Below are 24,201 nucleotides of genomic sequence, written 5' to 3'. Positions count from 1 at the left end.
TCAAAACTCTGGACGATTGAACGCTTGACTCTTGCAAGACATGATGAATTGCCACTACATTCGCTGGCATTATTTTCTACAGCACCAGGAGCGTTATAGTTAATTTTATCTGAATTCCCTTATCATCTACCTATATTTGAAGACCTTTTAACTTCTCACATATCCTTATCTAACTACAATATTCCATGTGTTGGAGAACGATTCTGATGTAAAACTATTTTAAGTGAAAATAACTCATTTTCTTGGTTTACAATAAATATGAATATACCCAACTTTATTATATTTAAACATTTATCAAAAATATATTTATAGAGAAGCAGGTAAAGAGAGAATTTAAACCATAAGAAAAAGAACTCTTGAATTATTTAGGAGGATTATGAAGAAATTCAATTTAGTTTCTAGTTCCACCATCAGCCGTGTTTAAAGAGTATATAAACCTCTACGTACTTAACTTCTACTAACAGTGACTTGGTGACTTCTATTTAAAAATAAGCTTGCTTATAATAAGGGTTCCTTTAGTCACAGGACTAAGCTTTGGCACAAAAAACCAGTTCGGTCTGAGTGACAGAATTAACAAAGTCATTTATGTGCCCTTAGGCAAAGGTAACATGTAATGATAGGACTGCTATAGAGAATTCAATGCACTTACCGTGAGCTGACGGTGGCACACATTAACACATCATTTAACATGAAGACTCGGCGTTCTTTGGTTTTAACAATCTCTCCTCTGTCGTTGTAAACTGTTTCTATCATATCATCAGATCGAATGAGGTATCGGCTTCCACTGCTGAGAAGCTGGACATTCAAAACACAGCGCAGGGACCACAGTTGAGTTTACCCAGAAAAGAAAAAGATGAGGAAAAGTCTGGTATGGAGTCTGAGGGTGACTTTCCAAACTGAGCGCTTTACGGAAATCGTTCCTATGTTCACTGTGACTGCACCGAACATCCACCTGCTTCCTCACAGACTTTCACCGCACAGTCGGCCCTCCCGCGATTTAAACACGACATTAACCAGGAACGGTGAGGAATGGAAGGAATTGTTTCATAATTTTACTTTTCCCTAAGTCAACCTAATTAAGCATAGTTCAATGACTATCTTAACTTCTCCACGTAGGCCATATTTTACTTCACTGAGCCAAACCAAAACCATCAGTTCTTCAGAAAGATGCTTTGTATGAACCAAGACAATGGCATGCGATGTGGAAGTCAGACTACTTTTTTTGTTTGTTTGTTCTGAGATCAAGCCTTGCTCTGTTACCCAGGCTGCAGTGTAGTGGCACAATCTCAGCTCACTGCAACCTCCACCCCCTGGGTTCAACTGATTCTCGTGCCTCAGCCACTCGAGTAGCTGGGACCATAGATGTGCGCCACCACACCCAGCTAATTGGTTTCTTTTTGTATTTTTAGTAGAGATGGGGTTTCGTTATGTTGGTCAGGCTGGTCTGGAACTCCTGACCTCAAGTGATCCACCCACCTCGGCCTCCAAAAAGGCTGGGATTACAGGCGTGAGCCACCGCACTCGGCCAATACTTACAACAATTCAGCCCACAAGAAAACAGAGTCCTCAGCCCCGGTGGTCTGTGCTGTCTTTTGATTCTAGATCTGCGCTGCTGCCCAGCTCTGAGCAACCAGCGAGACACCCGCCTCCCTGACTGTCCTTGCCGAGTGCACGATGGGAATGATGGGAATGAGGGAATGATGAGGTATGTGCGTGACATTCAGGGTGAAGCATCATCACCTCTTCCTGGGCCTCTGGGCTTGCTCTGTGCCCCACATGTATTCAGAGGTTCAGGTGCCACAGGGAGCATGATTTTAAATAACATCAACCATGTCAAGAATATAACTGAATACAATTTGCTGCTTATAAATGTTCCTACATAAACCATTTGGAGAATTGGGAAAAGCGTGTGGCTTAAAAGTGTATTACCATAAAGTTCACACAGTTAAATTACTGAATGTCATTGTGACATAAGAAACTACTCCTAATGACAAAACAAACTGTGATTTTAGCAACAATGAATATTAGATGCAATAACTTAACACAGTTCATACAAATTAGCATCTCCCTGTGAGCCAGGGCCTTCAACGAATACAGGAAAGCCCACATAAAACCAGAGCCTGCTGCAGAGAAGTAGTTATGTAAGCATCAAGCTGAAATGTAGCCTCGCAAATGAAACACTGCCCTCTGGGTCCTGCATCTCTTTTGGGGGGTCAGTACAGCTTAGCCCATGCATAGGTGAAGACAAAAAATGTTTGTGATTTTTTTTTTGAAGCAGGGTCTTGCTCTGTCACCCAGGCTGGAGTGCAGCAGCTCAATAACAGCTCACCGCAGCCTGGACCTCCCAGGCTCAAGCAATCCTCCGGCCTCAGCCTCCCAAGTAGCTTGGACTACAGGCATGCCACTGTGCCAATTTTTTTTTTTTTTCTTTTTTTTGGTATGGGGTTTCACTATCATGCCCAGGCTGGTCTCAAACTCCTGGGCTCCAGTGATCTTCCCACCTCAGCCTCCCAAAGTGCTGGGCTTACAGGTGTGAGCCACTGTGCCCAGCCTGTAAATATTTTCAGCTTTACTATCTGAAACTAGATAGTTATTTTGAAAGCAAAATTAAGCTAAAGGAGTTGCTTTAACTATTACTATCTGAAATTAGATAGTTATTTTGAAAGCAAAATTAAGCTAAAGGAGTTGCTCTTAACCTCTTGGGAGGTCCTGGATCCATCTGAGGGTCTGATGAATGTATGAATCTCTTTCCTAAGAAAATGCAGACAGGCTGTTAAGGTTTTACATACAATTTCCACATTGGGGTGACTCTCCCAAAGGCCTCCATCCACCCCAGTTAAGAACTCTGGGCTAAGGGAATTACTCCCAACGTTCCAAGAGATTAGTATTGCTGGATAACGACAGCTTATTAGTACAAAGCAAAAATAATTTTGGAATAGAGTTGAAGAAACCCTCTCTCAACCTTGTTCAGGTATCTTTCGTTTATGGCTTTGGCTATTTGCTTAACTTCACAGCGTTGATCAGCATCTCTCTTTCTTTCATTTAACTTCTCTGCCAGTGTTTCGAGCTCTGTCAGGGCCATCTGAAGAGGCAGCCTGTCGGGGTGGCCTTTGGAGGTGTTCTTCAGCATGTCCTACAAGCAAGAAGGGAGAGGTGGGCGGTTACCATGTGCGCACTCCCAGTGCAACGACAGTCACGTCACTCACCAGCTGACGATGGAAAGGAGGCAGTGGCATCCGTCATCCTGGGGAAAAATAAAGTCAGTTCTTGGGAAGGGATGATGAGCTGAGTGAGTCATGACTTGGCTGAACATCTGAACAGCTTCCTTTGCAAAAACAAAATCGAAAAAATAGCTCTGTGCAATAAAGGACACGCTAAATATGAACATATCACAATCTCAGAACTGCCGTGCGCTTGGAATGATGCTCACGATGATGAGAGATTGTCCTTCTCAAGTTGAGTCAGACAGATGAACCCACGCACAGATGGGTCCAGCTACTTTCTTCAAAAGATCAGTCCCCCAATTTCTAATGTGCAGGAGTTCTGCGATGCCGAATAATGCACCCATGGCGCCAACTCACACAGCAGGATGGAGTCTCTCTCACACTGACAAAGGAACCTGATTTTAGGGCAGCAAAGATGCATGACACAATCATGGTGGGTCCATGTCACTAAACGTTCATCCAAACCCACCGAATGCACAGCACAGGGGTACATCCTCCTGTGACTGTGGCCGCTGGGCAGTGGCTGCTCCTGGTTGTCACAAATGCACTCTGGCGGAGATGTTGTGGGCGGTGGGGCGGGGGGGTGCTGTGCATGTTGGGGGAGGGGTAGTTGGGAAATCTCTGTACTTTCCACTCAATTTTGCTGTGACCCTAAAATGTCTCTTAAAAAGTCATCTTTAAAAAAAGGAGTTGAGCTACCTCTTCTCCCAGTTAAGGTTTCAGATAAGCACAAGGAGGTCAAAGGGAGGGTATGTGGCACAAATCAGCAACAACTGCCAGCAAAAAATGACGCACTGCTGCCAATCACAGGATAAACTTTAACAGGCAATAACAAAAGGACACTTTCGTCACCTTGGTTTTATGCAGGGCCTTTTGTTTCCCAGCTTGCGTTCACATTTGACACGCTGATGTTTGCTGAAGGGGCAAACGTGAACTTGAAACACTCTTTCTCAGAATTAAATGTGGTTCTGCAATGAGATCTCAGGGACACGGGGAGGGGAGCATCACACACCAGGGCCTGTCGGGGGTGCAGGGTGAGGGGAGGGAGAGCATTGAGACAAATACCTAATGCACGCGGGGCTTAAAACCTAGATGACGGGTTGATAGATGCAGCAACCCACCATGGCACATGTATACCTATGGAACAAACCTGCACATTCTGCACACGTATCCCAGAACTTAGCGTGAAAAAAAAAATGTGGTTCTGCATCTTGCCTACCAACTTTTACATGTTTATAGGAATATGAGCAGTCATGGAATCCAACAGTGTGCTTATCTTTTTAAACCTTTTTTTAAAATCTGGAAAGGACGCTGTATAAATGATCAAATGTTTCCAGTTTGTAGTGAATATAAACAATTCTATACATTTGTTTCCTATGAGTCACAACGAATTCTATCAAGGCAAAAAAGAACAATCTTAACACTAGTTCTGCATCAAAACCACACACTGGCGGTGGCACCGGGGACTCGGCGTGCGATGGAGACAGCAGCCGGCACATGGTGGAGTCCAGCATGCCGTGGGGCCGCTGAGCACAGCCAGGAACATCTGCTGGGCCGGCAGCCTCCCGAGGAGGCCCAGGGAAGGAGAAAAGTGAAATTTCTCGCTGCTATTGTTACCAGAAATTGTTACTTATCTTTGCACAACAATAGAGAGAAATAGGTAGCTGGGATAAAGTAAGACAAATGTCACACGCAGCTGATGGATGTTTCCGGATCCATGGGAGAAACTGACAGTCCCAGCAAAGCCAGGGTGAGCCGGCTTCACTGCCTGAGCCAGGAGACAGCTGTGGCTTCACAGCACCTGTCTTAGAAAGAAGGTCTGGGAGCGCTAACAAGGAAAAATGCAGGCAGGACCGGAAAGTAGAGACCAGGAGAGTCACTGGGAGGAAGGGGACAGAGGGTGTCCAGGCCCCTCCCCACTGTCTCCCCATCCACCTACACACAGCACACGGACCACAGCAGAAGGCAGGAGGGACGGTATGTGCTTGTACCTGCTGACTCTCTGCAGCCCATCTCCTTGCCCAATCCCAGGTGCCCTGAGCACCCACACCTGAGGCAGGGCCCCTGAGGCACAACCACGTAATGACCAGATGCAGACACCACCTTGTCTCCAACTGTGCTTCTTCCGAAGCACGTGGACCCACCCTGTTCCCCTCCGAGAACACTCTAGGATGCGCCAGCGTTTCAACAAATGTGGGCAAAAAGTGTCCCTGAGGGAAACTGCTGGGCACATCTAGGACCTGCAATTTGTTTTTTCAGATCAAGGCAAAGACCATTTTCTGCTTCGGGGGCAACGAACTCTGTGTGGGAAATTCTAAGGAGGGTCTCTCGAGGCAAGGAGGGAGGAGGACGGGCACACCTGTGTACAAACTGACCTACGTAACTGCTGGTGACGATATGGAAGAGCACGTTGAGTCTTTCTAAATGAGTCTTTCTAAACGTCTTTCTAAATGAGTCTCTCAATTCTAAATGCTGGTGACGATCTGGAAGAGCACGTTAAGTCTTTTGACTTAAACTCAGAATTCCAGTTATGTAATAAACTCAAGAATTTGGGTGTCAAAAGGCCGATGGAAACGTGGGAGCTGCTCAGGTTCCTCAAGATCCCGGTAGAGGCTTTTCCCTGCGGTTCCCTCTCCCGTTCCCTTTCCAGCAGCCCCGCCCACAACTTCTGTCTAAAAAGAACACACTTTGGAAAAAACCTAGGCAAAAGTAGTTACTTACTTACTTACTTGTAGTTACTTACATTTAACCAAAACCTAACAAGCGCGTTTGAAAATTATATCCAAATTTAATAAATCAAAAAAAATTTAAAAACTATTCTGATACATCATAGAAAGCCAACAAAGGGTGTGACCTCACAACACAGTCAGCGCTTGCTATCATCCCGGGTGACCAGGAACCACCCAGGGACTCACTGGTGCATCGCTAAACACAGGGCATGTGGGCCGCTTCACCCGTATGGTTTAGGAGGCGACACAGGGTGTGTGGGCTGGTTCCCCTCGTATGGTTTAGGAGGTGACTGTAGCCTTGCTTCTGGCCCCTTCACAGCCTGGTGACACCCTCCCAGCTGTGGCTGAATAACTAACATCTAACAGGCAGCCTGACCCTGTTCCTCCCAAGCGCCAGCCTCCCTCTCACGAGGAAGCTCATTCATCACGTCCGTGGCTGCTTGCCAGAAGGCCAACAGCGTCTCACACGTATTAGGACTCAGGACATGTTTGTCAGCTGAAGAAATAAAACACACTTTGAATATTTTGATTTTGGGGAAAAAACCAGCTTTTGTTATTAATGCTCTAGTACAGGCAAACTGTACAATGTTAAAAATATAAGCGAGAGGATAAAATTAACATGACCCATCACCCTAAACATGGAAAGAGCCCACGTTGATACTGTAGTATGTATCCTTTTTCACACTTTTATGACTACTTTTATGTAAAAAGAATGTGCCACAGATTTGGTTGATCAAAAATAAATATAAAAACCTCAGTGGAAGGGGACTTGACACTATTTGCCAGGTGCCAGTTCATTTCTGGCAATGATTTCACCAGTTCATCTTAATCAGCTCTAATAAGCAGGCAGGCAAAGCAGAGTCCTCTGATTTAATTAGAAAAAGCAAGCTGAGTAATCATTGAAAAATCGACACAGGCAGAGGCCAGCATGGACTCTCCTTTGAAATACCCTCCCTGGAGGCATGGCATTCATTTAAATAAAATGGGCGCTGAGCCCCGCAGCCTACAGGGTCACCTGGGCTTCAGGGTATGTGGGAAGGTCAGAAAACGAGCGGCAACCACACATCGCATCAGACATCACCTAGAGGCCGTCCGCTGTGAGATGTCATGTCAGCACTCAGAACGGGCCTTCTGTTCACGGTCACAGGTATCCAATTGAGAATCCTTAGTTTAGAAAAATGAGGGTCCAGTGGAAAGTGTCTTCACCATTGCGGCATCTCCCTGTCCTCGGTGATTTGCTGTTAAATCAGTGATGGGTATGTTTTGTTTAAATCTATTCTTAGCTTTCCAAGCCTGTCCATCCCCTCTGGGCACAGAGGCAAGAATCATTTTTCATGTGATTCTAGACCAGACGCAGGCACACTGGAGAAAGGAGCTGTGACCTGTGGGCCACTGATAACCGAGCCCTGTAGCCCCCCAGTGCTGGGGCCCCACGAGACAGCGCATGTGGCAGGCCAGGGCCCATGGACACCCCTCCCGCAGCCCATCCCCTCTGTCCCCCAAGGCCGGCCTCGCAGGCACTGGGCCCTACAGCTGCCCCCGAAGTAGGGTGACTCTCCGCAGGTCTCCACCTGCCTCTACCCCCCACCTCCTATAACTGCCTAGAGAGGAGATGGGGATACCCAAGGGGCGGCCACTCCAAAGTGGAGGAACAGATGCCATTTTTAAATGAATCATGGACGAGCCGGAGACGAGCCTGAGGAAGCCACGGTGAAGCACTTACCTGGAGCAGGAGGATGAACTGTGGGAACCTCTGGATGGGCTTCATCATCAGACTATAGAGCGTGGTTCGGTCAGGACTGGCCTCCTGTTCCTGCTGTGGGGGAAGGCACTGGGGTCACCTCCCCGTGGGGCTGCCATGCCCTGCCTGCCCCTGGGGCCGCCGCCTCCCCACCACACTGAACACCCGGGAAAGTCAAAAGCCTGCACCTTGTCTTCAGCTACAAGAAGAAACTTGGCCAAATACCTTCCAGCCGCTTTCTGCACCTGCTCTAGGGGCTTCCGCTTTGCTGCAGGGGCCAGGCCTCCCGTGTCGGCCTCAGCTCCCGGGGTTAATTCCCCAGGCCAGGGGACTGGGTAGATTCCAGGGGGTGTCCTTGGGTGTCTGTGTTCTGGCCATAGTGGGTCCCTAGAAAAGGCTGGCAACCTCTTCTGGTGCCATGGGCAGAAGGACGTCCTGGAGGCTGAGGGCCCCTCTCCCTGAGCACATCAGGGATGCACAGTGGGGCCATTTGCTACCGAGGCTGCTGGGCAATGTTGACCTGGGGGGAGTCTCCAGTTCTCTCCGCTGAGGGGGCTGCGCAGTGAAGAGGGCAGACAGCACAGACCTGGCTGTGCCCCGGCCTCTCCGCTCACAGGGCACCTGACTCTTTGGGGCTCAGGTCCTGGAGCTATGAAATGGGATGAGAGAGCATATCTCCTAAGGCCACAAGGCAGCCGCCAGCTGAGGAGTGGGCACCACAGTCACAGCCACGGCTGACATCAAAACTACAACAGAATCCCCAGAGGGAGTGCGCTCTTAAGTGAGTCCATGTTTTCTTTCCCCAAGAGAAAGAGATGGTGCCCTAGCCAAAGGACAGAGCCCACAACTGTCCAGAGTGGGAACTGCGATCCGATCCCTTAGGACAGAGCCCACAACTGTCCAGAGTGGGAACTGCGATCCGATCCCTTAGCAAACCTCCATGGGCCACAGACTGTGTTCCAGCAAGAGCGGGAGCCGCCGTGCTGGATAAGGCAGAGGGAAAATATTCCAGCTTCAATGACACGTTGCTGTGGGTGAGAATGCTTGCCCTGTGTTCACTCGCTCCAGGTAGCAGCAGTTTCCAAGAAACAGTCCAAGTAAGAAGAACACACTTTGTCCCCGGGGTTTATCATGCAAATGAGGGGCTCCACAAAGGAGACTCAGTTCCGGGATGTCTTTGAAGGGGGTTTCAGCCTGGTTCATTGTGCAGCAAACTGTCAGAACACAGCCTGGGACACGCATCCCCTGACTGGGGAAGCCCTGCCTGCCTGCTGATTAAATAACGCTCGCCCACACCTGTCTGGGGACATGCTCCCCATCACTGCCAGGCCAGAAACCACTGAGGAAGGCCGTCAGCGCTGTCCTCAGCATCGCAGGGAACACAGCCCGCGTCCCCGAGGGGTAGGGCCCGTTCCAGGCTCTGACTCTCCAGGCCGTTGCGTATCCCCGATCCCAAAGAGGCCTGGAATTGAGATGTTTGGTTTCTTTGATTCCTAATACCATACTGAAGGACAGGAAGGAAAAGGTAACTTTGGGATCTGATCTTGACTTCTTTTTTTGGGATCTGATTTTAACTTTCTTTCTGTCTATTCACTGATATGCTTTTAAGGATGTGCAAATAAAATTGTTTCCAAAAAGCTACATTAGGACCTAAAATTCATCTTCATTTCTAGCATTAATCCAATACCTAGGGCACTATTGGTACTGAAATCTTAATAATGAATAACTGCATTTACAGCCAAAGTTTGACATTGTAACTTATTATCAGATGGTGTTAAAACCCAAATGAAAAAAAAATGTGTTTACCTTTAAAAATTCAAGAAAAGCGGGCTTTGTGGCACATGTTTTCTTGAGGACGGCCACGGCTGTACTGAAATTGTTCACATATTCGCTGTATGCGTCCAGCACCATGGACTTAGAAAACTGCAACACAGGAGGAAATTCAGAGAGAAATCACAGAGTCCAGATACCCCTTTTCCAACATAAAACAGAAGATTTGAAACTCGCCCTCAAAATACTCTTTCAGTCACTGTGATGTTTTCATAGGATAAACTATTACGACTGTAAGATTTTTTTTTTTCTTTAAGCAAGCTTGTTAGGAGTTAAGTTGCTGGTTTGATCTTATTTTTTGGCCCAAGAGCACTTCCTGACATTCTTGTTCAAAACCATGGTAATTTGGGTTTCAGTTAAGAATGTTTCTGACTACAGACAAATAAGGATGGTGATTTTAAGTTCCTGCCAAGTCTCACTTGGTGGGTTCAACCTCCAGGCAAGAAAGTCATGCAGCTCGTTCCATGGTGGGCCCAATATCCTGAGAAACAGGCCTCAACCACACCCTGGAAATGAGGCCTGGGGCGGGGGCTGATCCTGCTTCTCTGGAGTAAGATACAATGCCTCACACGTGTTCGTTTTCCTAAAAGCACAAAGGTGTTCTGTGAAGAGGCAGAAACATTTGTCCTTGCTATCAATATTCAAAGAGAGAAAAATCATTCCATGTTGTTCTAAGAAACCCAGGTCCTTTAGGATGGATGGCAGAGCTTTGGTGTGACCGGCGTTGATACAGGAATGCTTTCATCAAATTCTATTTCTTAAGAAAATCTGTTTGCATTTTAAAATATGTTGGGAAGGTAGGTATTTAAGGAACAGTGATAAGGCTGAAGTTAATATATAAAACAGCCAGAAAAAAATCCAATAACAAAACAAATATCCAATATTTCTCTGTTTTTTAGGATCCATAATGGTATTATGCAAATATCTCTTAAGAATTTTGTTTCTGGCCGGGCGCGGTGGCTCAAGCCTGTAATCCCAGCACTTTGGGAGGCCGAGACGGGCGGATCACGAGGTCAGGAGATCGAGACCATCCTGGTTAACACGGTGAAACCCCATCTCTACTAAAAAATACAAAAAGCTAGCCGGGCGAGGTGGCGGGCGCCTGTAGTCCCAGCTACTAGGGAGGCTGAGGCAGGAGAATGGCGTGAACCCGGGAGGCGGAGCTTGCAGTGAGCTGAGATCCGGCCACTGCACTCCAGCCTGGGTGACAGAGCGAGACTCCGTCTCAAACAAAAACAAAACAAAAAAAAAAAAAAAGAATTTTGTTTCTATATTTATTCAAAGCATTTACAGACCTCATCAAGTACATATATAAACTATATAGGAAAACATTTCACATATTATTATGATAGCATTCATTTAAGAAGAGGAACACTTTTTTTTTAAACTTGCAAGCTTGTATCCCTTTGATAGCATCATAGTCTTAAATAATTACAGAAACCAATCTGTTTCACTCACAATCCTCTACATCTAGGTAGAATCCAACCCATATACAGTAAGTATGATTCATACACGGAGTGAGGATACAATGACTCGAAACTGTCAGTGCAGAAACCATCAGTGGTTTCCAGGCAGCTAACCCTTTCTCCTGCCAGGAAGTGTTCATGCAAGCTGTTGCAACATCGTATTCCTGTGTCACAGCACAGGGCCGAAAGCCTGTATCCACACAACAGAAGCTACAGCCAAGGGCAAACGTTTGAGAAAACATCTAGGAGTTTTCCCATCACGTGTTTTCTATTTTTCACAGGCACAGAGAATTCTGCACCCACAAAGTGACACCTAGATCAGGAACAGAACCTGTATAAGGGCTTAAAAACGGCAATTTTACGTTACCAAACACAGAGCATCCTTGTTCAACAACAAAAAGCTCCAGCAAATCATCTAACGGGGTATCTAAGGCTTGACAAAGTACATATGTTTAAATCGTCCCAGGTACAGCTTTTGTTCGGAGCGTCTGCCTTTCTGCCGTGGCCTCCCTGGTAAAGATCCATTTGTCATTTCCCTAGTGCACACACTTGGCCGGGCATTGCAGCTTCAGCCTGACCTTCAGAGAGAACTGCACACTTGTCAGCTTGCAGGAGCTCAGGGACAAAACATCAGCCTAAGAAGGGAAGAGAGGACAGGTGCATGGAGAGCCCTGTAGACATCTGGGTGTCCCGGCTTAATTACCGAAGCCACGAAGACATCACCGATCATTTCCACGGAGTCCCACTCGGAAACGCGGCTGGCCAGCGCGATCTGAAACAGCGAGTGGCACTGCAGGATCTCTTTGACTCGGTAGAACACGGTCTTCAGCTTCCTCTCGCTCAGAAACTTTGGCTCCATCTCAGACAGCGGTTTCTCATATTGCTAAGACAAAATGAGCAAAGACGGGTCAGACTTTTCTCTTCAGACTTTTCTCTTTCAGAGCTTGGGTCTTGTTCTGTTGCCCAGAGTGGAGTGCAGTGGTGCGACCAGAGTGTAGTGCAGTGTTGCGACCAGAGTGGAGTGCAGTGGTGCGACCATGGCGCACTGCAGCCTCAAACTCCTGGGCTCAAGCCATCCTCTCACCTCAGCCTCCCGAATAGCTGGGATTATAGGCATGTGCCATGGGGCATGGCTGCTTCAGACATTTTTCTTTCTTTTTTTTTTGAGACAGTCTCAGTCTGTCACCCGGGCTAGAGTGCAATGGTGTGATCTCAGCTCACTGCAACCTCTGCCTCCTGGGTTCAAGCAATTCTGCCTCGGGACCATAGGCGCATGCTGCCACACCTGAGTAATATTTTGTATTTTAGTAGAGATGGGGTTTCACCGTGTTGCCCAAGCTGGTCTCGAACTCCTGAGCTCAGGCGACCTGCCTGCCTCAGCCTCCCAAAGGGCTAGGATTACAGGGGTGAGACACCGAGCCCGGCCCAGACATTTTTAAATCTCAGATAAATGAATGTAAATATTCACTTACATAAATTATATTTATTTCAAAATAAATCATGACGATGTCAATATACAGACACAATACTTAGATCCTTTTGAGAATTTTGCAAATTTGCATATGTTTCATAAACATATATGTTTTGCATATATGTATCAAAATGTACATACATAAAAAAGATAATAAAAATGTATGTATTATGTAACATGACATTTAAGTACCTCCAAAATCCTCTTAAGAGCATCTACGTAGTTCTTTTCACTGTCGACAACTGAACCCAGTATATATCTTCTTACAACCTGTTGGAAATTTGAAAGTACAATGATAGAAAACTGCTTTATAATACATACAGATACATTTTACTTCTATGCTGAGGCTTGCTGATAAATAACTTTTCTATTTTTAGAAAACAGTGCATAAGGGTAACCTAATTAAATAACATTACAGGTACAAAACATACTTTGCCCCATTAATACAATTATATAATGTTTTAAACCTCAAACTATGAACTATAACTACAGTAGGGACAAAAAAAATTACAGCACTGAAAAGAAATTCCTCCACTTATGCAATAATAATAAACTAAACTAACTGATTGTATTTTATGTATCCAACATTCTGGTAGATGATATGTCATATGATTAAGGATAAAAATAGCTCCAGTCTTGATCAATGAATGTTACTAGCAACATTTATCTAAAATTCTTATTCCAAAGTTCTAAGAAAACAAAGTTTGTGGAATGTGGGGGAATCTTTTTTTTTTTTTTTTTTGGCAAAGATCTTTCAACCATCCAAAGATCTACCTATGAAGCCACAAATGTGGACAGTAAATTATTCATGTCACTTAGAGGTGCAAAAAAAAAAAAAATTCCCTATAATCTGACATGTTTGCAATTAAAACCTGACGACATTTTCTGTCTTGCTTTTCATCACTGAAGCACATACAAATACAGACTTGTGGCTGTAAGATCCTGTGAAAGGCCAATGAGGACACCCAGCGTTTTCCTCATTCTAAAGACAGTCCAGCTAGTGATCATTGTACTTTCAATTTGCCAATTCATAGAAAACAGAGCAAAACAGGGCAATGGAGTTGCTCCTAAACCAGCATGCACACTCATGCATATGAACACATGCATGGGGCACAGCACACCACACAGACTCCTGCACATACCACCCCACATACATGCAAGATAACACCCACATGCATGCACAGAAACACACCACACACATGCACACACACGGACACACCAGTGTAGTACCAGGCTACCTGCAGCCCTGGATTAAGCTATTTGAAGGGACTGCATTGCCACCTAGTGGGCAAAGAGCATTTTTCACAAAGGAAATTTCTCTGGTTAAAAAGATTGCAGGGCAACCAAGATTTACAAAACCTGATTGACAAGGAAGAGATTACTCTTTTTAGAGAAAGGATTATTCCATGCGCAAAAAACAAAAATAAACCCTTCTAAAATACCCAAAGAAGAAACTGATGTATTAAAAAATACAGATGTGGCTAGGATTAAACACACACACACACACACACACACACACACACACACACACACGGCTAGAGGCTGGGAAGCTGCAGCTGCTGCTGCTGCTGACTGATTCACAGGAAACATTAGAGCACAGAGGCTTCCCTTTCAAATGACAGCTTAGAACCCAAAAGGACAAGCAACCCCTCCCATCATCAAACCCAGGCCAGTCTTTGTTCTGAAATTCAGATTCCCAGACACTATCCCAAGGCCCCGGGGTCAAACATAAAAATGTATTTGTGTATATATACATATAATATATATTATAAATAATATGTTATATACTACATATTATTTATATGTGTACATATATTATGTATATATATTATTTATGGGGGTGTGTGTGTGTGTATATATATATATTTAAAAGTCCTGAGATGATACTAATGTAGTATCAGGTCAAAAAATCTGGAATGGTATAATACTAAAATACAAAAACAACACCGATCTCCTGGGTTTCATGGCTACTGCATGTGATGTCAGTCTTTTCGGCAGTTCAGTGTGACACATCGAATTGTATGCCCGCTAAGGGGTGGGACGGGGAGCCTCCAGTGCTCAAGAAGAGTGTCACTCTCTTCCTGAGAAGCCTAACCTAAAGTCATAGAGGAGAAATCCATCCTGAGGGCAGCCCCCACAGGGAGGGTCCCTGACATGAAGGTCACGGGGCAACTGGACGAAGCCAGGGCTGGAGGTCAATCAGAGTGGCTCCTGGATCTGAGCCTGGAGAGCCGTGGATGGGGCCTGGGCCTGGCCCAGCCTGCCCTTCCTCATATCCCCAGCGCGAATGGGGACAGGACAGGATCCTCTGTCCTCCAGCATCAAGGGTGCTTTCCAAGTAAAGACCGACCCTTCTTTATTTCAAAAAGAACATTTTCCTTTTTCCACCCCCAAATTAGACATGCAAAGAATGTTTAACATACAGCATTTTAGAGTTATGTTTCCCTTAATTCAATTCTAGAGGAGAACAAGAATTAAAGAGCATCAATACCCCCCATTTAACCTTTCAAGAGAAAACTCCCAGGGACAACACATTTGGCAGGAGGAAAATAAAATCAATGTGAATCGTGGCTACAATAAAGATAAGCTGCATGAAAAAATACAGAAATCCTAAATACTGCTAAGTTTTTAATCTTAATCCCAGCTGTCATCTAATTGAAACTGACAGTGCTGTGCTAACACCACACAGAGACCTTCCTATACAGGACTTCACTGAAACATTATGGTGTGATGAGCAAGATGGAAATAGACATTAAAATCCACCCTTCAAAGAAAGGGAAAACTGAACTTCAAAAACGAACTACTAGACAAAAGTAACCGAGATAATCAGATCAAAAAACAGGATTTCATCCAGGTCTGTGAGACTAATTTGGGAAGCTTAAACCCTTTACAGAAACCATAAAACCATGAACAGTCACCACCAATTCGCTGACGAAATCCGCCAAAATCAGTGCCCAACAGACAGGCACTTGGAAAAGTGCCATACACAAAAAGGTCAAACCATCTTTCCTCTAATATCTGCACCACACCTCTACTAATCACTACTCACTCTTTTCTCAGAGAACCTCGATTCCTACCCAGTGACATCCCACAGACCCCGTGCCCCCATCACTGTCTCCTCACAGACCCCTTATACCCCACTGTCTCCTAACAAACGCTCACCCCACTCACTGTCTACTCACAACTCTCACCCAACTCAGTGTCTCCTCACAGACCCCTCACACCCAACTCAGTGTCTCCTCACAACTATCACTCCACATAGTGTCTCCTCACACTCCTCACCCCACACAGTGTCTCCTCACACCCTTCACCCCACTCAGTGTCTTCTCACAACCCTCACCCCACTCAATGTCTCCTCAGACCCTTCACCCCACTCAGTGTCTCCTCACAACTCTCACCCCACTCAGTGTCTCCTCACAATCCATACCCCACTCAGTGCCTCCTCGCAAACCCTCACTCGGTGTCTTAACAAAAACCCTCACCCCACTCAGTGTCTCCTCACACACCCCTCACACCACAATCATTGTGTCCTCAAAAGCCCTCACCCCACTCAGTGTTTCCTCATGACCCTCACCCTACTCAGTGTCTCCTCACAGATCCTTACCCCACTCAGAGTCTCCTCACAGACCCCTCTTACCACACTCAGTGTCTCCTCACAACCCTCACCTCACTCAGTGTCTCCTCACAGATCTCTCACCCCACTCATTGTCTTCTCCACACAGACTCCTTACCCCACTCAGTGTCTCCTCAGTACCCCTCACCCCACTGTCTCCTCACAACCCTCACCACATTCAGTGTCTCCTCACAAACCCTCACCCCACTCAGTGTCTCCTCACAGCCCTCCACATTCAGTGTCTCCTCACAACCCTCACCCGATTCAGTGTCTCCTCACAACCCTCACCCCACTCAGTGTCTCCTCACAAACCCTCACCCCACTCAGTGTCTCCTCACAAACTCTCACCCCACTCAGTGACACCTCACAGACCTCTCACACCCCACTCAGTGTCTCCTCACAACCCTCACCTCACTCAGTGTCTCCTCACATATCCCTCACACCCCAGTGTCTCCTCACAACCCTCACCCCACTCAGTGTCTCCTCACAACCCTCACCCCATTCAGTGTCTCCTCACAGACCCCTCATACCCCACTCACTTTCTCCTCACAGACCTCCTCTGTGTGTCTCCTCATAACCTTCACCTCACTCAGTGTCTCCTCACAAACCCTCACCCAACTCAGTGTTTCCTCAGGACCCTCACCACACTCCGTGTTTCCTCACAAATCTCACCGCACTTGGTGACACCTCACAGACCCTTCACACCCCAATCAGTGTCTCCTCATACCCCCACCCAACTCAGTGTCTCCTCACAGAACCCTCACCCCATTCAGTGTCTCCTCACAGAACCCTCACCCCACTCAGGGTCTCCACAGAGAATCCTTACCCCACTCAGTGTCGCCTCAATACCCGTCACCCCACTCAGTGTCTCCTCACAGCCCTCACCAGATTCAGTGTCTCCTCACAACTCTCATCCCACTCAGTATCTCCTCACAACCCTCACCCGACTCAGTGTCTCCTCACAATCCACATCCCAGTGTCTCCTCATAAACCCTCACCCCACTCAGTATCTCCTCACAATGCACACCCAATTCAGTCTCCTCACAAACCTCACCCCACTCAGTGTCTCCTCAGAACCTTCAACCCCACTCAGTGTCTTCTCACAACCCTTACCCCTAACTGTCTCCTCACAACCCTCACACCACTCAGTGTTTCCTCACAAACCCTCACCCCACCTAGTGTCTTCTCACAAACCCTCCTCCCACCCAGTGTCTCCTCCCAACCCTCACACCACACTCACCGTCTCCTCACAACACTCACACCACTCAGTGTCTCCTCACAGACCCCTCACACCACACTGTTTCCTCACAGATTCCTCACTCCACTCATGTCTCCTCACAAACACTCACCCCACTCCGTGTCTCCTCAGAAACCCTTACCCCACTCAGTGATTCCTCACAGACCTCTCACACCCCACTCAGTGTCTCCTCACAACTCACATTTCACTCAGTGTCTCCTCACAACACACACCCCACTCAGTATCTCCTCAGAACCTTCACCCCGACTCAGTGTCTCCTCACAACCCTCACCCCACTCAGTGTCTCCTCACAACTCTCACCACACTCGGTGACAGCTCACAGACCTCACACCCCACTCAGTGTCTCCTTACGGACCCCTTACCCCATTCAGTGTCTCCTCACAGAACCCTCACCCTACTCAGCATCTCCACACAGACTCCTTACCCCACTCAGTGTCTCCTCAATACCCTTCCCCCCATTCAGTGTATCCTCACAGCCCTCCTCACTCAATGTCTAACACTCACCCCAGTCAGTATCTCCGCACAACCCTCAGCTGACTCAGTGTCTCCTCACAATCCACAACCCCCTCACTGTCTCCTCACAAACCCTCACCCCACTCAGTGACTCCTAACAGACCTCTCACACACCACTCAGTGTCTCCTCACAACCCTAATTCCACTCAGTGTCTCCTCAGAACCTTCACCATCATTCAGTGTCTCCTCAAAACCCTTACCCCACTCACTGTCTCCTCACAACCCTCACCCGACTCAGTGTCTCCTCACAACCCTCACTGCACCTAGTGTCTCCTCACAACCCTCACCCCACCTAGTATCTCCTCACAACCCTCACCCCACCTAGTGTCGCCTCACAACCCTCACCCCACCTAGTGTCTCCTCACAACCCTCACCCTACTCAGTGTCTCCTCACAGACCCCTCACCCTACTCAGTGTCTGCTCACAGATGCCTCACATCACTCAGTGTCTCCTCACAACTCTCACCCCACTCAGTGTCTCCTCACAACCCTCACCCCACTCAGTGTCTCCTCACAACTCTCACCCTACTCAGTGTCTCCTCACAACCCTCACCCCACTCAGTGTCTCCTCACAGACCCCTCACATTCCACTCAGTGTCTTCTCACAGACCCCTCACCCCACTCAGTGTCTCCTCACAACTCTCACTCCACTCAAAGTCTCCTCAAAAACCTTCATCCCACTCAGTATCTCACACAACCCTCACTCCACTCAGTGTCTCCTAACAAACCTCTCCCCACTCAGTGTCTCCTCACAACCCTCACCCCACTCACTTTCTCCTCCCAACCCTCACCCCACTCACAGAGTCTCATCATAGACCCCTCACCCCACTCAGTGTCTCCTCACAACCCTTACCCCAATGACTGTCTCCTCACGACCCACACCCCACTCCGTGTTTCCTCACAACTCTCACCGCACTCTGTGACTCCTCGTAGACCCCTCACACCTCACTCAGTGTCTCGTCACAGACCCCTCACTCCACTCGGTGTCTTGTCACAGACCCCTCACCCCACTCGGTGTCTTGTCACAACCCTCACCCAACTCAGTGTCTCCTCATCTCACCCCACTCAGTGTCTCCTCACAATACTCACCCCACTCATTGTCTCCTCACAACCCTCACCCAAATCAGTGTCTCCTCACAAACCCTCAACCCACTCAGTATTTCTCAGGACCCTCACGACATTCCGTATTTCCTCACAACTTTCACAGTACTCAGTGACACCTCACAGACCCCTCACACCCCACTCAGTGTCTCCTCATACCCTTCACTCCACTCAGCTTCTCCTCACAACCCTCACCTGATTCAGTGTCTCCTCACAACTCTCACCCCACTCAATGTCTCCTCAAAACCCTCACCCATTCAGTATCTCCTCAGAACCCTCACCCGACTCAGTGTCTCCTCACAATCAACACCCCACTCAGCGTCTCCTCACAAACCCTCACCCCACTCAGTGTCTCCTCACAATGGATACCCAATTGAGTGTCTCCTCACAAACCCTCACCCCACTCAGTGACTCCTCAGAACCTTCACCCCCACTGTGTCTCCTTACAACCGTTACCACACTCACTGTCTCCTCACAACCCTCACACCTCTCAGTGTCTCCTCACAAATGCTCACCCCACTCAGTGTCTCCTCATAACCTTCACCCCACTTAGTGTCTCCTCACAAACCCTCATCCCACTGAGTGTCTCCTAACAACCCTCACCCTACCCAGAGCCTCCTAACAAAGCTCACCTACCACAGTGTCTCCTCAGAAACCCTCACCCCACCTAGTGTCTCCTCACAACCCTCACCCCACTCAGTGTCTCCTCACAAACACTAACCCCACTCAGTGTTTCCCCACGACCCTCACCCCAATCCGTGTTTCCTCACAACTCTCACCACACTCCATGACTCCTCACAGGCCCCTCATACCCCACTCAGTGTCTCTGCACAGACCTCTCACCCCATTCAGTGTCTCCTCACAAACCGCTTACCCCACTCAGTGTCTCCTCACAACCCTCACTGCACTCAGTGCCCCCACACAGACTCCTTATCCAACTCAGTGTCTCCTCAATACCCCTCACCACACTCAGTGTCTCCTCACAACCCTCAACCCACTGAGGGTTTCCTCACAAACCCCACACACCCCACTCAGTGTCTCCTCACAGATCCCTCAACCCACTCAGTGTCTCCTCACAACCCTCACCCCACTCAGTGCCTCCTAACACAGTTCACCTCATGCAGTTTCTCCTCACAAACTCTCCCCACACCTAGTGTCTCTTCACAACCTTCACCCCACTCAGTGTCTCCTCACAACCCTCACCCCACTCAGTGTCTCCTCACAACCCTCACCCCACTCAGTGTCTCCTCACAACCCTCACCACACTCAATGTCTCCTCAAATACCCCTCACACCACTCAGTGTCTCCTCACAGACCCCTCACCGCACTAAGTCTCCTCATAGACTCCTCAGCCCACTCAGAGTCTCCTCACAACCCTCAACCCACTCCGTGTCTCCTCACAACTCTCACCCTACTCTGTCTCCTCACAATCCTCACCCACTCAGTGTCTCCTCACAATGCTCACCTGACTCAGGGTCTCCTCAGACCCCTCACACTGCACTCAGTGTCTGCTTACAACCCGCACTCCACTCCATGTCTCCTCACAACCCTCACCCCACTCAGTGTCTCCTCACAATCCTCACCCTACTCAGTTTCTCCTCACAACTCTCATTCCCCTCAGTGTCTCCTCACAAACCTCACCTCACCCAGTGTCTCCTCACAGACCCCTCACACCCCACTCAGGGTCTGGCGTCATCTCTCTCACCCTCACTCCAGCACCCTGCCTACTGGTTTGCAGCTCAGGCTGCTGTCTTGGCTTGGGCCATGTGTCCTCAAGGTCTCCTGGCTCTTCTGGTCCTGAGTCACTCACACTCCTGCTATGATTCCTGTCTAGTCCCTCATCTGCTAGGAAGCTGTCCTCCTGCCAACATTAGCAGCATTTCCTCTGTGATTTTCCCTTCTTTGGGTATTTTTGGTTTTCAGCTTCATCACTGCACTAAGTTCTCAGAGTGCAGGATCCAAGTTCCTCTCACATGGTGTGTCCTCACCAGCACAGGTATCCCACATGCAGTGAGGGATAGTAAAGGATTGGCCAGTGTGTTATCCTATTGAGCGCCTCATAGGACTGGCAAGAAGGTGTTCAGCCATGAACCCCTTTTATAGCTCCTGAGTCTGAAGTAAGGGCAGCACGCACAGGAAAAAGTGCTAGATTCTCTGTTTCTGGCAAAGGCTGTCAACCATCCCCCTGGGCATGTGGCAGCACAGATCACATGGCCCCAGTGAGCACAGACAGGTTAGTGGCAGGCTGTGATGGGAGAGACTGAGATCAGACACGACCCCTTCTCGCGTAGCTGGAGGATGCAGTTGCGATGATCAACCTCCTCCAAGTCCAGGCTTCCTTACAGAGTATACAAGGACAGCAAGGGGATTTGCGAGGATGAAACTCAGTGAAACACACCAGGGACCCGGCATGGGGCCTGCACAGAGCATGCACCCATGAGTGACAGCCGCTCAACAACCGTCTCCAAGCTCTGTGGACACTTTGTCCCGTCACTTGTGTGATGCTGCTGACAAAACTAATACTTCAGTCATCGCTGCTCAATTCCAGTGAAATGTAAGCTTCCTATTTTAGCCTGGCTGCCTATGAACAGCTCGCAGGTTTCCCTTTTCATCTCTTTTTAAACCCTGGCCAGTCGCTAAGCATTTCTATGTTGTTTTTCTTTAATCTGACAATGATCTCTCTCGCTCTATCTGCCTACCTGTATCCAGGGATCTCCCCAGAGGCGTGGATTACACGTGTCTGCCTATCCATCCTGGTGTCCATGATTTGCACCTTGCTGCCCGTGTGGGAAACAGCTCCCATCATCCCAAAGCATCAGCCCTGCTGCTAAAGGCCTGCAAACTCAGTGCTGTCACTCTGGTTCCTCAAGTTTTCTCCTCCTTTCACCCAAAGGCAATCCCGTGAAAACCAGTGATTTTTTCTCTTCTGCTACCAAGTACCAGATTTTTAAGAAACGCATTATATTCAGATTTAATTAGTTACTGAAAATCTGTCATTTTCGTCTCAGTCTCAGGTAGCTACACACACATACTGACCAGACACACCCCCACTCTGTCTCTGTGAAAGCACAAACTGTGTGACTGACTCCCACGAAGAATGCAAGTTCCTCCCCTTTCTCACAGTTACACTCAGGGGTGCCTGTCCAAAATATTTAAGGACCAGAAGAGCCTGAGTCCAGGCCACAGCTGCTGACCAGGGTCCCCCCAGACCCTTATTGAGCCCAGCATTAAGCCTCTAAGTGCTGGGCCAGGAGTCTACAGTGGAGGGCCCGAGTGGATGCAGAGTTTGAGACAGCAGATATTTACCAACCAGCATCAAACATACACATATTTAAAAACCAGCACAGCTCTGCTGGTCAACAGTCCCTGAGTGTCAGCTCCGCTCATCTCACCTGCTGCTGAGATAAACCCTCGGGCATCGGGGTCAAGATGGCTTCTGGGTGCTTGCAGTCAACATCAATGAACAGATTCTGCTCTTCCTCAAGAGAAGATCTGTGATCTTAAAAATAAGTCAAAATGCATGAGCTTTACATTGAAATAATATATTCAGAACATTACAGTACACTAAAATAATATGTCAAATAAGTATTTTGCGTAGACCTTTCAATTTTCCATGCTTACTTGACACCCAGCTATTATTAAGTTGAATTTTTAATAAATCCAATAAAATATTCTTTCCACAGGGTAATACAGTATTTGTCTATATTTGAAATTTTCAGTATTTAAAGTTTAACTTCAAAAGGGAGAGGTGCCATTTGAATAGCTAGATAGTAAAGTGGCAATATTTTGGCATTTTAATGTTTTAGAATATTTCATAAATTAAATAGTTTCTTAATCTATAAAATATCACAATCAGAAACAAGAAAACAGCTAAGAATGGCTAAGAATGCTCACTGAAAACTGAGGTGAGTCAAAAGTCAATGAAAACTGAGGTAGCACTTAGTATATTTCTTGTGTCTCTCTCACTGGACACTTTAAGAAGCATAGCTTTCCAAAACTCAAACAGTTTAAACAAACACTAAATTCACAGTCGGGTGTGGTGGCTCACTCCCCTAATCCCAGCACTTTGGGAGACTGAGATGGTACAATCACTTGAGCCCAGGAGCTCAAGACCAGCCTGGGCAACACAGCAAGACTCCATCTCTACGAAAAATTTAAAAATTAGCCAGGCATAGTGGTGAGCACCTGTACTCCTAGCTGGTCAGGAGGCTGAGGCAGGAGGATGGCATGAGCCCAGGAGGTCAAGGTTGCAGTGAGCTGTGGTTGTGCCACTGCACTCTAGCCTGGGCGAGAGTGAGACCCTGTCTCTAAAAAACAAGAAAACGCCTACATTCACTTTTAAAACACCGGTAACTACATTAAAGCATCTACAAAATGGGCTGGAAATCAGAAAAGCACAGGAAGTTTTAGGGGATAGAAACCTGAGTTTTTCTGGTTCAAAGATCCCAAACCCTGGCTGCACAGAAACATCTATCTAAGGGGCTTTAAAACCTACTGATACCCAGACTTTTCCCTCAGAGATCAACGGATCAACCAGGGAAGGAGGGCCTGGCACCAGCATGTTTTAAAAGCTTTCTCGTTAATTCTTAGGTACAACCAGGATGAAGAACAAAATTCTGAGCAAGCCTCTCATTTTATGGCTTAGGAAATTAGGGTTGGGAGGTTAGAGATTTGCCTATTAAACCGCCGCATCTCTCCAAGTGATCCCCCAAAGAGCACCCCCTAAACCAGAGACAAATCACGACCTGCTCCCAGGTCCTGAGTCAGGGTTTCTCAGACTGTCCCACACACCCAGTCCTGGGGGATTCTGCCAGCCTGCAAATCCTGGCTCGGGGGCCTGGCATGGGCTCTGGGTGGGCAGTTGTGATCAGATCCTGGAGTCTGGGTCCCGGTCAGGGGGGTGCTGCTGGTGGCAGACACAATCCTGGAGGCAGTGAATCCGGCCCCAAATCCCAACTCCTCACTGGACTGAGCTGCCTGTGCTTTCCAGGCGCTGTGTAAATATGGCCACCTCCTCCAAAGCTGTCCTTTGCTGCCCCAAGCACCTCATGGCACCCCTATCAGGGCACAATATTACTGCACATGTTACTAGAAAGTACCTGCCTGTCTCCATCACCAAATAAACCCTCGGGGATGCTGACCGCTTTCCCCCACCTTGTCTGAGATGCCGAGGGCTTAGGACTGAAAGAGGAAAAGGCCTCCTGAGTTACACCATGTCATACCAATTACACATCGTATCCGAGGCCGTTCCTTGAG

General features: G+C 47.6%; 1 protein-coding gene and 1 long non-coding RNA gene across 22 annotated transcripts in view; one reads left to right on the top strand and one right to left on the bottom strand.

The window, feature by feature from the left end:
- The window catches only part of ARHGEF10 (Rho guanine nucleotide exchange factor 10), a 145,152-nt gene that overhangs the window by 58,526 nt on the left and 62,425 nt on the right, over positions 1-24,201 (bottom strand). For 16 of the 21 annotated variants that reach the window (XR_013397029.1, XM_077942906.1, XM_077942912.1 and 13 more), the window contains 7 exons: positions 22,338-22,444; positions 12,654-12,731; positions 11,694-11,873; positions 9,501-9,617; positions 7,677-7,769; positions 2,963-3,133; positions 650-795 (listed from right to left, as the gene is read on the bottom strand). Coding sequence is in view for 20 of the 21 variants with exons in the window: in XM_077942906.1 (XP_077799032.1) it covers positions 650-795; positions 2,963-3,133; positions 7,677-7,769; positions 9,501-9,617; positions 11,694-11,873; positions 12,654-12,731; positions 22,338-22,444 (892 nt within the window). In the remaining variant the exon portion in view is untranslated. The remainder of the gene's footprint in view (positions 1-649; positions 796-2,962; positions 3,134-7,676; positions 7,770-9,500; positions 9,618-11,693; positions 11,874-12,653; positions 12,732-22,337; positions 22,445-24,201) is intronic. The other 5 variants (XM_077942916.1, XM_077942909.1, XM_077942915.1 and 2 more) reach the window with 1 other exon arrangement.
- Positions 1,603-5,649, top strand: LOC144330668 (uncharacterized). The gene is made up of 2 exons (XR_013397030.1): positions 1,603-1,705; positions 3,059-5,649. It is a non-coding gene; the product is annotated as an uncharacterized LOC144330668 (long non-coding RNA).

Source organism: Macaca mulatta, chromosome 8 (genome assembly GCF_049350105.2).
Source record: "Macaca mulatta isolate MMU2019108-1 chromosome 8, T2T-MMU8v2.0, whole genome shotgun sequence".
Classification (NCBI taxonomy): domain Eukaryota; kingdom Metazoa; phylum Chordata; class Mammalia; order Primates; family Cercopithecidae; genus Macaca; species Macaca mulatta.
This window is presented reverse-complemented; position numbering and strand designations above follow the sequence as displayed.